Consider the following 14,468-nt stretch of genomic DNA (forward strand, 5'->3'; position numbering starts at 1 on the left):
TTTTTTGATCAAATCCACGCCCACTCCCTCCCCTCCAACACCTCCTGTATCTCCCCATCACGTTTTTCTCACTTCCTGTACTTTCTCTTTTTCTTCCTTCCTTCCTTTATGCTTTGAAGAATTATTATTTTTTAATTTATTTATGTATTTTTATACCCACTTCCCAGATAGCACCCTCCCATAGCCTCCCTCCCCGCACTAGAGCCCTTATTCTCTGACATCCCTGCTACTGTCTGCTGTTTTGTATGCACCCCAGCCATTCCCAACTACTTGCCCTTCTGGTGAATCTAGTCAGCCTATCTAGAGGTCTTTCTTTTAGGAAGATCAGCTGTTCCTCATCTAGCAGCAATCGGTTGTCAATATTCTTTTAGATAAGATTGGGGTCTGCTGTTCATTTTCCCAGTTCTATGCTGGGTTACTATCTGGGATCCCATGGGCCACCCTGGCCAACAACTCAAAAGAAGGTATCGCCTGTCTGGCATTGTTACTTGTCATGTAGCATTTTGCTATACATATGGACTCTTATGAAATTATATTGGCCCCTTTAATCTTTGGTTACACTTTCCTTTTGGGTGTTGCAGGACATACAGTTGCTCCAGGTAAGCCAATTTATGTTTACTCTTAAGGTCGTTTGAGGATCTGTTCCTGAGGGGTTACATGGGCTTGGGAGGAGCCCCAGGCTCCTTTCTTTTACCAGTTCCACCTATGTCTATATGAAGATAAGTCAAAGGTCCTGCTTGACCATTTTTTTAAAAAAAATTTATTATTTTTATCTTATGTATATGAGTGTATTGACTGCATGTGTGTAAGTGCACACATGTTGTGCAATGCCCAGGGAGGTCAGAAGAAGGTGTTGGATCCCCTGGAACTGGAGTTAAAGACAGTTGTTAGCTGCCCCATGTGGGTGATGGGAATCAAACCAGGTCCTCTGTAAGAGCAGTTAGTGCTTTTAATCCAAGTACCTCAAAGAATGCCTTTTGATGGCATTCATTAGGGGTGCTCTTAAGCGCTGAGCCATCTCTCCAGCCCCTTAAGTATACCTTTTGAACAATCATTGGCTCCCTACTAAGCTATGCTGATCTGTGCTTAAAACTCAACAATAATAAAACAACTTACCAGAGATATCAGTGGTTACACACAATGGTAGAAATAGACAATTAGTCCAGGTAAGCCACCAAGTAAACAAGCAAGCAAACAAACAGTGACATTAACTAGTCTAGGAATAGTACACAACAATATGTTATCCAAAATGTCCAGTTTTCAACAACAACAAAATGAAATGGAGATCTTTTTTAAAGGTTAAAACCTCATATAATTTTATGTCTTAAAGGGTTTATACTGAGTACAGTATTGTATAACTTCATTAATTCAACTGTAAACCTAAAAATTTATAGCCAATTTTGAAACAGATGCATCTTAGCTCTGGTAATTGTTATTGAATACATCAATGCTGTTGTCATGAAATGCTTCTTCTAATTATGTGGTTATTAAATAATTTTAAAAAATGAGCCAATGGCTAGGGGTATAGCTTAGTGGTGGAGTACTTGTTTATCATGTATGAAGTCCTAGGTTTGATTCTCAGTCTTAAGGAAATAAAAATATCATGATTCATATTATAAACAGAATTGTGCGATGCCTAACAGGATAAAAAGCCATCAAAAGGCATTCTTTGAGGTACCGAGATTGAAAACTTAGCAGGAAGAGACATGAAAGCAACACTGTTAATGGTTATTAGTCAAAGAATTAGAAGAAGTCATACTTCAAAAATAAAAGTATTATGACAACAACTTACCAAATATAGGAGTCAGTCTATCTGTCTGTCTGTCTGTCTATCTAATCTATCTTTCCTTCCAACATCCATCCATCCATCCCATCCATCCATCCATCCATCCCATCCATCCATCCATCCCATCCATCCATCCATCCATCCGAAATGGGATTGGGGATGTAGTGCAAGTGGTAGAGTGCTTGCTTAGCATGTGTGAGGAGCTGGGTGATTCCCAGACCTGGAAGTAGGGGTGGAGGATGGTAAAGAAGAAAAAAAAGTAATAGAAATTTTGGAGCTGAAAAGCACAACTACTGCAATGAAAAAATTCAATAGAGGGGCTCAGTAGGTGATCTGAACTAGCATAACAAAGAATCTTGAAGTAAACTTGAAGACTGCATAGTAAAGATTATCCAAAGGATGGGAAGAAAATGAACAGAGCCTGAGAGCTCTGTGGGACCTCACTAAAGATATCAACCTATATGTCACAGGAGTCAAGAGGAGGAAAGGCAGAAACAAATAACTGAAGAAATGATAGCTCACTGTCTAAATATGGCATATCACATTCCACCACACCATAACATTATACTACACCTACGTAACATTACACCTAGGTAACATTCCACTACACCTACATAGCATTACACTACACCCACCTAAATTATACCTATGCATCACACTACACCGACAGAACATCACACTACACCTACACAACATCACACTACACCTACACATCATACTACATCTACTCAACATCACATTACACCTACATAACATTACATTGTACCTACACAACATTAAACTACACCTACTTAACATTATACCTACATATCACACTACACCTACACAACATCACACTATGCCATATAACAATACCTTACACCTATATAACATTACACTTACACAACATCACACTACACCTACACAACATTATACTACAACTATATAACAGTATAGTACACCTACATAACATTACACTACAACCTATTTAACATTATTTTACACCTACACCTCAGTGAATTCCAAGTAGAATAAATAAAAGAGGATCCACTTCTAGGCACATAAAACTATGTAAAACTTCAAATAAAATCCTGAAAACAGCACATGAGACTCACAATAAAGTCATTAGGTGGTGTCTTAGAAACAATGGATCCCAATAGCCAGTAGTTTGATGGACTAAGCATGCTAGAAGGGGAAAAAAAAAAAACCTAACAACCCTGAAAACCAAAATATAGTAAAAAAATAACTCTCAGGAATATTCATCAAAAAATAAAAGTAAAAAAGAGAATATTCCTGTGTAACAATTACTGAGACAATTCACTAGCAGCAGACAAGACTTACAACACATATTCTATAGGAAGTTTTCTTCAGACTGAAAGAAAAAGACACAAGACATTAAATCCATATATCTGAATAGGGACCAGAAAGGTACATAAATGCATAGGTAATTATAAAAGACAATGCAAATATATAGTTTTCTTTTTTCCTCTTAACTGATGTAAAATATAATTATATAAACCAACACTTGTAAAATTATATTATTGGGCTCATAACACACTAGCATAAGGAATGGAGTAAGATAGAGCTATGTGGAGTAAGAAAGTAACATCAGAGCAAGGAAGAAAGTCAGAGTGAGGAAGAAATAGATATGAGAAAGAGTAAAGATGTAGGTAAATATCAGGATCCCCTATAATTACATATTTCTCCCATAACTTCATTAAAGAAATGATTGTATTATCTAAAGTAATTATTAGAAGATTGTATTGCTGTGTTTGTAATATACATAGGCAAAGGGGGGAGGGAGGGAGGAAAGAGAGCAATGGGAATGGGAGACAAATATGACCACAGCATGTTATATATATGTATGAAAATGTCATAATACAATCCACTGTTTTGTGCAATTAATATGCACTAGTAAAATGTCAGAAGTCTAGGCATATCATATGCATATATATGGCAATAGCAGTACAAAGGAGGGAGAAAGAATGAAAAAATATTAAACTTTTTATGTTTTAATGGAAGTTAGTATTACTTTTAAGTAGACTAGAAAGTGCATATTACAATCCCTTGAACATTGGAATGCTACAACTCCTAGCAAGGAAATAATTAAAAATATAAACAGTATTATAGGCCTAAATTTCAAAAACTGAGGTTAGGAAAATTATTTACTAAGAAATCATACTATAAGTGAACTAGGATATAATTTAGGTTTGATTTTACAACTGTAGAATCAAGAACATAGGCTTACCTGAGATACACCTGTCATGTGCCAGTGAAATCAGGGGCACATTCACTTTTCCTATGTAAATATTCTCCTGGGTATCACTATCATCAAAAACATAAAAACTCAGAGACTCTGACTTAAGGTATAGATCCAAATCCATATTCATTGGCACTGGGAAACACATATGGTCATCAAACTGTGGATCATTGCTACTGGGAATGATGGCTGTATCATGGTCTGCAAAATCAAAAAACTTGTACACAACATATGCGTGTGGCTGCAGGTGGCTTGTTCGGGATTGCAGGTTGCTGCAACATCTTACTGTAATATGAAGTTCATTTAGGTTGCCATCTGTGGAATCTGTTGAATTGGGTTCAGCAGTTTTGGGTGCTTGGTGACTTAACTGGAAAAACACACATATTTATATTATAGAAATAATACAATTAAAAGATAAATATTAGCTGCTAATCCCCCAACAAAATTTTGTAAATGGACAAAAACTGCATGCTTTCATTTAAAAGTTATTTTCTCAGCAAAATTCTTATTCAAAACTAATATGCTTAAAACAATATGTCCAAACTCCTAGGACATGTGAGAATACATAATCCTGTGCTACTGGTAGCAAACATGGAAGACCAAGGATATTTGCAGAAATTGGTGCCAAGAGCAAATAAAACCAAGAAAGAAGTTAATGTGTTGCTCTTTAATTGTATTTAATAACTGAAGAGCCAAGGCAGGGATGAATCTGAAGAACATTCTAAAGGAGAGATATCTGCTCACCCAGAATTGTGGTTTTGTATTAGTCACTTTTCTATTGCTATGATAGAAACACTGACCCAAGCAATTTATAAAAAGAAGAGCTTATTTGAGCTTATAGTTCCAGGTGAATTACAGTCCATCTTGGTGGGGAGGCATGGTGGCAGAGGTGGCTGGAGAAGAGGAGTGGAAGCTAAGTTCTACATCTTCCAGCAGGCACAGGAAACAAGAGACTGACTAGAGATCTGGCAAGGCTTAAGAACTCTGTAAGTCCACCCCCAGTGACGGGGCTTCCTCCAGGATAGGCACACCTTCCAAAACCTCCCAAAACAATGCCATCATCTGGGGACAAAATGTCCAAACACTTGGAGCCTATGGGGGACATTTTCATTCAAACCACCACAGATTTGAAGAAGCAGTTATCTGTGGCCAAGTTCAGCCAGCACATGAAAGTCCAGCTGCTGTTAAGAGCAACAGAATAGGATCAAAAGCTAGGATTGGGAGGACATTCCAGGAGGAAGATGAGCAAAGGGGTTATCAGGTGAGCTGAAAACTATTCTAAGGTCCCTTTGGGGGAAGATGGTAAGCACACTAGATATTAGAAAACATCTGTAGTAAATGGTGAATCTTTCACAGCTGATACAATCTGGAACAAAGAAAATGCTCGTGTTCCAGTACCTTGTTCAGTTTGGTGCTGGAGAATTTTCTACCTTGCCTGGAGGAAGCATTTGGGACCCATGAATTCAAGAGAAGTTTATTAAAGAAGGAAAACTAGAGTTAGTCACAACATCATTAGTGGAGACCTCTTGTGGTATGGAGTGGGAAACCTGAGCAGGAACCACAGCACTGCTTTCCCAGAGCTAGTTTGCAATCAACTAAAGAAGGCTCAGTGGAACATGTTTAAAAGTGCCCCTCTCTACTTATCTCCCCAAATCAATTCATTACACTAGAAAATCAAGCAAATAATTTGATATCTTTATTTCTAATTCCCATTTCCATAACAGCTTCTACCAAAGTGTGTTGTGAAGAATACTAATCAGAAGGATGATCTCTGGGAATCAGGTGGCATTCTTTCTTAAGTTTGAGAATTAATGTTTTATTAGTCATGGTTCTTAAGTGAAAGTTACAGAAAACTCAGCAAAAATAAAAAAGTTTCATGTAACATTATGGGATATTTCATGCTCTGTATAATGGAAGTATAGTGGGCTTTAGGAAGGTGGTAGGCTTGGAAAAGCACCAGAACTTTGTCTGTCCAGTCTCCATTTTTCTCTGAATTCTGGCTCATTATTATCTCCTTAGACTGTCTTTCTTTTTGCTGGTAGAAGATGGCTGCCAATAGCTCCCGATTTTATATGTCTCAGGCATGAAGAGTCTTGCTTTCTCTTGCTCAGAAGGCAGAATCTTCCTGGCCATGTTGGGGCCAAGTGGATATTCCTGAACAATTCTAATTGGGTGGATGGTGGGAGGAAATGAGATCATCTAACATAAAACTAGTCACTGGGGTCCAGGCCCCATGGGTTGGGGTAAGGGCAGTTATAAAGAAAAAAAGGAAGGATGATTATGACTTGAGCAGCCATTCTAAAATATTCCTACCATATTCTCTTCCTTTGTTACTCAACATAAGTGTAGACTTTATGGCTTTTCATACTCAGGTTATACACATGAGGTCATAAAGTCCAGAATGTTATCTAACTGCTCAATTCTGTGCTTTCTACATTTACTGAATCCTGGAGTTGGATTTAAATTCCAAGTTCTCAGCAAGAAAATATTCATTTTGTAGTCTACTTTGCATTTCAAAAACTGAATGGGAGGAAATGGCCTAAAAGAAGCACAGCAAATGACAATCCAAGAATAGTCATTTCCTCAAGAGCAGGGATGGTTAATCAAAGACTCTTGATATGTGGTAACAGTAGTACAGTTATTTTCTGAAAGTGTCCTGGACAGCACAAGGGAATTCCTTTGTATCGCTGGAACAGTTCTGCATCTCAGGATGGTACATGAATCTATACAGGTGAAAAAACTGCATCGAGTGAATGCCCACACAAGCATACATACATACAAATGACTGTATGTAAAAACTGATGAAATCTGCATAAGGTAGGTAGATTAGTTAATACTGTACAACATCAATTTCCTGTTTTATTTTGCTTTGTTTTTCAGTAGTAGGGAGTGAACCCAGGGTTTTGTACATGCCAGGTAAGCACTCTACCACTGAACTATATCCTTAGCCCTTTTAAAAAAATGTGTATTTTGATGCAGGGTCTTGCTAAGTTGCTTAGGCTGTATTCATTGGGCATCAGGCTCCTGAGTAGATGGGATACTAGTCACCCCATCCCAGCTTAGTTTCCTGCTTTCAGTATTATGTTATAGCTTTATAAGGTGTTACAACTAGAAGGAAGTAGGTAAAGCATACAGAGGCCAACTCTCTACTGCTGTTGCTACTCCCTGCGACTGACTAGCCTAAAATAAAAAGTTAAAAAGGCCACTTGATGGCTGTGAAAGGAAACAATCTTAGTTTATAGCATTAAATCTAAGGAAATACAATTTTTTTAAATGAAAGAGGCTTACCACCAAACAAGCTTACCCATTGCATTTTCTCTGGTTTCTTAAAATTTGATGTTATGTATCCCAATGCCTTTGCCCGTTCTCTATAAAGTCGAATTGCTTGATCCATGGGAACTCTTAATCGGAACCAGTATTCTATTATGCCAAAATTTGGAATGTCTCCTTTAGTCCCTATGAATAATCGATGCATAGCCCACAGTTAAAATGATCACGTTCATGAGGGTATAAAGGACTTAATCACACAGCAGTATGACACATGAGAAGTATACACTTCATACAGAGAGAAGTAACAGGGCCCACACAAATGCTGCCTGACTGGCCAGTAGCAGAGGTAAAGAAAACTGTTACTTCTGAAGCATGAGGTTCAGTGTATATTAAATACCAAGAAACTGTGTTAAAATATGACTGAGCTATTTCAATTGATATCATTTCAATCTTGAATATAAAGAGCTATCTAAATAGTGAATCAGATATTCCAACAGATTCTTTTGGACACTCTAATACTTTTCTTTAAACAAGCTGGACTCAATCTAGTCTGACATTTACAATATACAACCTCAAAACTGTAAGTATGAACTCCACATTAGAATTCAGCTTTGAGGGTCTGTGGCATCTTCCTACCTCTGCACGGTACCACAAGGACATGGAAGCAGCCATAGCTCTGCTGAGTGTGGAGTACAGCCCCTGTGCTGCTGTGTGGAACCTGCGCGCGCACTGCACTTAGCAGCTCTTCTTTTTCTCTACCAGACTTTCTTCTCTGGCTCCTAGGTTTACTAGCTCTGTGCTGCCTTTGTAATCCTGTATGTCTGTATTACTGCGCTAACACTTCAGTCTGTCTGTTCACAAGTGTGCAGTCTGTATATCACACAGAAATTTCTTGAGGGCAAGGATGTGGTTGCTATCTGTATACTTCCACCAGAGGGACTGGTATATATTGTCAAGAAGGGAATATTCTAAAAGCTTTTCTGAAGACATCATAGTCTATTATGTCTACTTCACATTTTTTTAACTAATGGGACATTATCATTAATATTCAAATGATTTAATATCTGCCATCATTAAAAAGTCTTTCAAGATGAGCATCAATATACCCGCATTTGTTTGTATATGCATAAAGCATCTTTGAACAAATTTATAGCCTTTGATGAAAGGCCAGGGTGGCTGGGGCACAGGAGAGAAAAAAACGCACTTAAATCTTTTTGACTTTTGAGTCAGGAATACACTATCTATGCAATTAGTTACTCAATCATAAAACAAAACCTCTATCTAGCCACTAAATTGCCCTCCCCTTTTCTTCAGAGTTTCTACTCTTAGTTTTGGGAAGATCAAATGATCTCAGTTTTCCTTCTGCCCCACTGGCTATCCGCTTTCTTCACTGGCTCTTCTTATTCTTCCTGAGCCCTGAATTTTGGAGTTTCCCAATGCTGTCACTGGTTACCATCTCTTCCTTATCTACATTCACTTTCTATGTCATATTATGTAGGCCCAAAGCTTAAAATTTATTCTATATGCTAGTGACTCATTTCTAGATCTCTATCCTAACCCTTCAAACTAATTTATCCAACTGCCTACCTGACACCTCAACTCAGGTGATAAATAGGCAGGTCAATCTTGTCCCAACAAGCAGAAACCTTTGTTTTTCTCTCTTTGGATTTGTTCCTTTCTGGGTTTCCCTTAGTAAATTACATCACCGTTTTTCTAGTTGCTCATGTTCGAAAATTTTGCTTTTTTCTTTGAGCTGATGAGCAATTGTTAGTATTATTTTTTGAGAGAAGGTCTCTAGCCTAGGCTGGTCTCAAACTTACTATGAAGTAAGGGTGACCTTGAACTTTTGATCCTCCTGCCTCTACATCCTGAGTATGTAGCTGCACCACCATACCTATTTTATGCCGACCTAGGGTCAAACCCAGGGTTTTGTGTATGCTATGCTATGTGTATGCTATGCTAGCTCTATGAACTGAGGGACACCTGAAGTCCCACAAATCTTAAGGAAGAGCTAATGAACAGACAGGCTTAAGTTAATAAATTTTTGACTGTTTTCTTTACCATTTTTTTCTCTGCTTAATAAAATAGGTCAAATAATGACCTTATTTTATTAAGTTGGGTTTAGTGGGTATACAAAATAACAGGGTTTCATTGTGACACTTTCATATATCACCAGATTTTGATGGCATTTGCTCCCTCTGCTCTCCTCACTTTCCTCTCTCTGGTCTCCTCCCCTCACCACAAAAGCCTCTTCCTTTTGCTTTCAGGCCACATATATTCCACTTCTTTTTTAAAAAAAAATTTTTATTTATCATTTTTATTTTATGTGTATGAATGTATTGCCTGCATGTATGTGAGGGCACCCATGTTGTGCAATGCCACGGAGGTCAGAAGAGGGCTTCGGATTCCCCTGGAACTGGAGTTAAGGATGGTTCGCAGCCACCATGTGGGTGCTGCGAATTGAACCCGGGTCCTCTGCAAGAGCAGTCAGTGCTCTTAACTGCTGAGCCATCTCTCCAGTCCCTCCACTGTCTTATCCCCACCTCTCCTCCTTTAGATCGCTTCTTCTTTAATAGTTTCATTTCTAATTTCAAGTCATTCACACACACACAAACACACACACATATACATTTAAAGCCAGATTTTGCATACGAGAAAAATACAGCATTTGTTGTTCTGAGCTTTGTTTAAAGCTTAACAATACTCAGTTCCAGGGCTGGAGAGATGGCTCAGTGGTTAAGAGTACTGGCTGTTCTTGCAGAGGTCCTGGGTTTCATTCCCAGCACCCACATTGTGGCTAACAACTGTCCATAACTCCAGTTCCAGAGGAATCCGATACTTTCTTCTGACCTCCATAGGCATGACACAGGTACACTTACATACATGTAGGCATTACAAGCATACACACAAAATAAATAAAAATAATAAATAAAATATTATAAAACAATATTCAGTTCCATCCATTTTCCCACATGTCATAATTTCATCCCTCTTTACAGCTGGATGAAATACAGCTGAAATACAGTATAAGTATCACATTTTCTTTATCCATTCTTCTGCTGATGGACCTTAAGGCCAGTTCCATATTTTAGTTACTATGAATAGTATAGCAATAAACACTGATGTCCAGGTACCTCTGTGGTACACTGACATAGAATACCTGGACTGGAATAGCTGGATCAAATACTAGTTTTATTTTCAGAATTTTAAGGAACCTCCATGCTCTTTCCATATTAGATGCACAAAAGCACATTCCTGCCAGAAGTGCATTAAAGGTCCCTTTTTTCCCACTTCCTTATCTGAACTGTTTTTCATGACTATAGCCATTCTGAGTGGGTACAATGGATCTCAATATAGATTTAACTTGTATTTCCAAGACAGCTGAAAATCCTGAATACTTTTCAAGTTAAAAAATATTTTATTATTTTTTATTTTATTTAATATGTATGAGTGTACTGTTTGCATATATGTAACTGTATCCTTGTTATTCAATGCCTGTGGAGGTCAAAACAGGGCGTTGGATCCCTTGGAACTGGAGTTTCAGACAGTTGTTAGCTGCCATGTGGGTGCTGGGAACTTAGCCTGGGTCCTCTGCAAGAGCAGCCAGGGCTCTTAATTGCTGTGCCATCTCTCCATCCCTCCTTTTTCAAACATTTAATGGCCATTTGCATTTCTTCTTTGAAAACTGTCTATTAAGTTCATTAGTCTATTTATTGAGAAGACTTTTTTTGGTGTTTTATTTTTGGAGTTCTTTGCAGATTCTAGATAATATTTCTGTTGGATATATTGTTAGTAACGACATTCTCCCTTTGTGTAACATGTTTCTTCACTCTGCTGATTGTTCCCTTTGCTATGCAAAAGCTTTTTAATTTCATGCAAACCATCTGGTAAACTTGGAGCCCTTCTCAGGAAAGTCTCATCTAGGTTTATAATTTGGAGTGTTTTGTTTGTGTTTTCTTTTAGCAGTTTCAAAGTTTCTGCCCTTGTGTTTAAGGTCTTTGATCCATTTAAACATATATGTTGTTACATCTTCTTGAGTAATTGTTTCTTTTATTAATTTTAGTAGCTACCTTTATGTGACTAATTTGGTTTGAATCTCCTGGATCAGGTTGTCATCAGTATGACAACCTTGTTTTCTGTTTCCATTTGTTCCACAGATTGGCTTCCATCCTTTGCCTTAGTCTCTGGTTGTCTTTGCCAGTGAGGGGTGTTTTGTGGAGATGATGACTATTTTTTAATCCAATCATCAGCTAGAGTTTGTGTCTCTTTGTTGGTAAGGTTATGCCATTTATACTTAAGGTTATTACTGAGTGATATTTACTAATTCCTGTAATTTTGTTTTTCCAGTTCACTGGATTATTCTTTCTCCCCTATTAGTATTAGAGGTTTCCTGGTTTGCTCTGTTGGACATAATGGACTCCTTCCTAATTGTTCATCTATTCCTCTCATAAAGTTTACTGTTTCCCGTGTTCTAATTATTGAGACTTTCTTCCTACTCTGGGTATGGTAGTTTTTAGATTGTGTGTTCCTGGTTTGGTGGTTAGGAACTATCTTAAGTTTTCCTTGTCTTGAAACATCCTTATTTTTCTGCAAATTTTAAAATTGCTTTGCTGGATAGGTATAGAAATCTAGGCTGACAGTTATTTACTTTCAGGGCTTGAAATGTATTGTTCCTAGTTTTTAGAGTTGCTGATGAGAGCCCAGATGCTATCCTGTTTGCTTCTGTTGACATGTTGGTGCCTTCCCTTTACAGTTTTTAGTGTTTTTTTTTTTGCTTTGCACTTTTGACATCCAGAGTATAGTATATCATAGAGTTGTTCTCTGGTTATCTCTACTGAAATTTTAATACTTCATGTTTTTATGTCCATTTTGCTCTCTAGAACTGGGAAAATTTCTGCTACAATTTCACTGAAAAGATTCCCCCTGCTTGTAGTTTTTATTGTGGCCCCTTCTTAGGATTCTTAGGTTTGGTCTCTTGATTGTATTCTAGAGTTCTTGGGCACTGTGGTCATGCTTATCTACTACTTTTCTTTACTGATGTTCAAATGTAACATTTCCTTGACTTTGTTCTCCATCCCTGATGTTCTTTTTTTTTGCTGGGTTCAGTCTATTGGTGATAATTTCCACTGTTTTGACTGTTGTTTGCTTTGTTTTTGATTCACTGAGTTTTTCTTTTTTTAAAAATATTTAAAAATTAAAAAATATTTTATTTATTATTTTTTGTGTATGCATGTATTGCCTGCATGTAGGTAAGTGCACCTGTGTCCTGCAAAGCCCGCAGAGGACAGAAGAGACTGTCGGATTCCCTGAAACTGGAGTTATGGACAGTTGTTAGCTGCCATGTGGGTGCTGGGAGTCGAACCTGGATCTCCTGCAAGAACAGAGAGTGTTCTTAACCACTGAGCAATCTCTCCAGCCCCAATTTACTGAGTTTTTCATTTCTAACATTTCTCTCTCTTTTTTTTTTCTCAATTTCCTTGTTGGATTTTCTTAGTCATGCTCCTGACTTTTTCCTTTATGTTGCTAATTTTCCTCTCAAGGTTCTAAATTTAATTCCTCTGCTTTTCTGTATCTTCTTTATGGCCACTGATGATTTTTGTTAGTAAACTTTTGAAGTCTTCACCTGCCATTTTACCTATTTTAACGTTTGAATTCAGCAGTTAGGACTTACAATTGCCTTACTTTTTCATGTTTTGTGTTCAATTTGTACATCTATTTGTTTAGATACTGTGTTTTATTTGGATATTTTCTTATTGAGCAACTTACCATTGAGGTTTCAACCCCCTGGACACAGAGAGGAGAAAACAAACTGCTGTAACAGCAAACCATACATGATACAGAAGTATGTTTAAACAAATAATAGCCCACAAACACATCATCATAAAAGAGCAAATGGAAAACTACTACAGATTGCTATGAAGTTAATGAATGAGATAAAGGAAGGAAGCAGGAAAAGGTAAAAACAGAGGAACCTCAGGGTTAAAAAAAAGGAAAAAGAGGCATGGAGAACGCTGTGGTATGGGAGAGAGATGAAAAAGAGGTTAGAAAAATTAGAAAACAGGAGGCTGAAGCGATGGCTCAGTGGGTAAGAGTACTGACTGCTCTTGCAGAGGAGCCGGGCTTGATTCCCAGGGCCTACATGGCAGCTAAGAACCGTCCTTAACTCCAGTTCATGCGGGAATCCGATGCCCTCTTCTGACCTTTATGTATAACACAGGCACACTTACACACATGCAGGCAATACACTCATACTCATAAAATAAAAGTAATAGATAAGCTGGGCATGGTGGCGCACGCCTGTAATCCCAGCACTCGGGAGGCAGAGGCAGGTGGATCTCTGTGAGTTCAAGGCCAGCCTGGTCTACACAGTGAGTTCCAGGACAGACAGGCTGGGGCTACAGGGAGACCCTGTCTCAAAAAGACCAAAAAAAAAAAAGATAAAATATTAAAAAAAGAAAAATTAAAAAATAAAACCAAAAAGATTTTCCCCCAAATGAGAAAGCTCAAAAACATTAGATAGATCTGAGAATAAGAATTAAAAAACACCCCAAACCAACAAGATAAAGTCAAAATGCTAATAAAAATATAGTGGAAGGGGAGGGTTAATAAAAATTAAGGGTGGATGAGAAAGCCATATATAAATCTACCACTTTGTAACTAGACAATGTAATTTTAAGAGTTTGAGCAGAAGTACCCTGCAAGGGTAGATAATGCTGCTACCAGAAGTCATAGGTTTTTAAAAATGAAAACATAGTGCCAGGTGTAGGAGAGCTCCCTTTGAGTTGTTATCGAGGGAAGGCTCAGGGACTCCTGAAACAATATAGGCTGCTGTCATTGCTTGGTTGCCCACCAGAACTTGATGGTAAGACCTTATTGCTGAAGTCACCACACACTTTGGATATAGGATACAGGGAAAACAACCTGAAACTGAGCTGGAAGCTTCATCTCTGTTGATCAGTAGTCATAGTGCCAGAAGATGCTATCGTTGCTGAGGGAGAAAAATCATCAGTGTCATCCCTACCATGAACCTGCATGCTACAATACTGACCTGGCAAGATGTGCCAACTGGTGCAACAGTGGCATGACAGGTTTAGGGTAACCAATCACTTTCTGACTGAATTTGAGGCCTGATCCATTGGAGGGAATACATGCTTGGTACTATAAATCTGGTCA

General features: G+C 38.0%; 1 protein-coding gene across 4 annotated transcripts in view; it reads right to left on the minus strand.

The window, feature by feature from the left end:
- Rpgrip1l (RPGRIP1 like) overlaps nucleotides 1–14,468 on the minus strand; it is a 107,874-nt gene that overhangs the window by 43,328 nt on the left and 50,078 nt on the right. For all 4 annotated transcript variants that reach the window (XM_008830073.3, XM_008830072.3, XM_008830075.3 and 1 more), the window contains 2 exons: nucleotides 7,330–7,481; nucleotides 4,014–4,392 (listed from right to left, as the gene is read on the minus strand). In XM_008830073.3, the coding sequence (XP_008828295.1) occupies nucleotides 4,014–4,392; nucleotides 7,330–7,481 (531 nt within the window). The remainder of the gene's footprint in view (nucleotides 1–4,013; nucleotides 4,393–7,329; nucleotides 7,482–14,468) is intronic.

This window comes from Nannospalax galili, unplaced genomic scaffold (assembly GCF_000622305.1).
Source record: "Nannospalax galili isolate Female #2095 unplaced genomic scaffold, S.galili_v1.0 scaffold274, whole genome shotgun sequence".
Taxonomy (NCBI): domain Eukaryota; kingdom Metazoa; phylum Chordata; class Mammalia; order Rodentia; family Spalacidae; genus Nannospalax; species Nannospalax galili.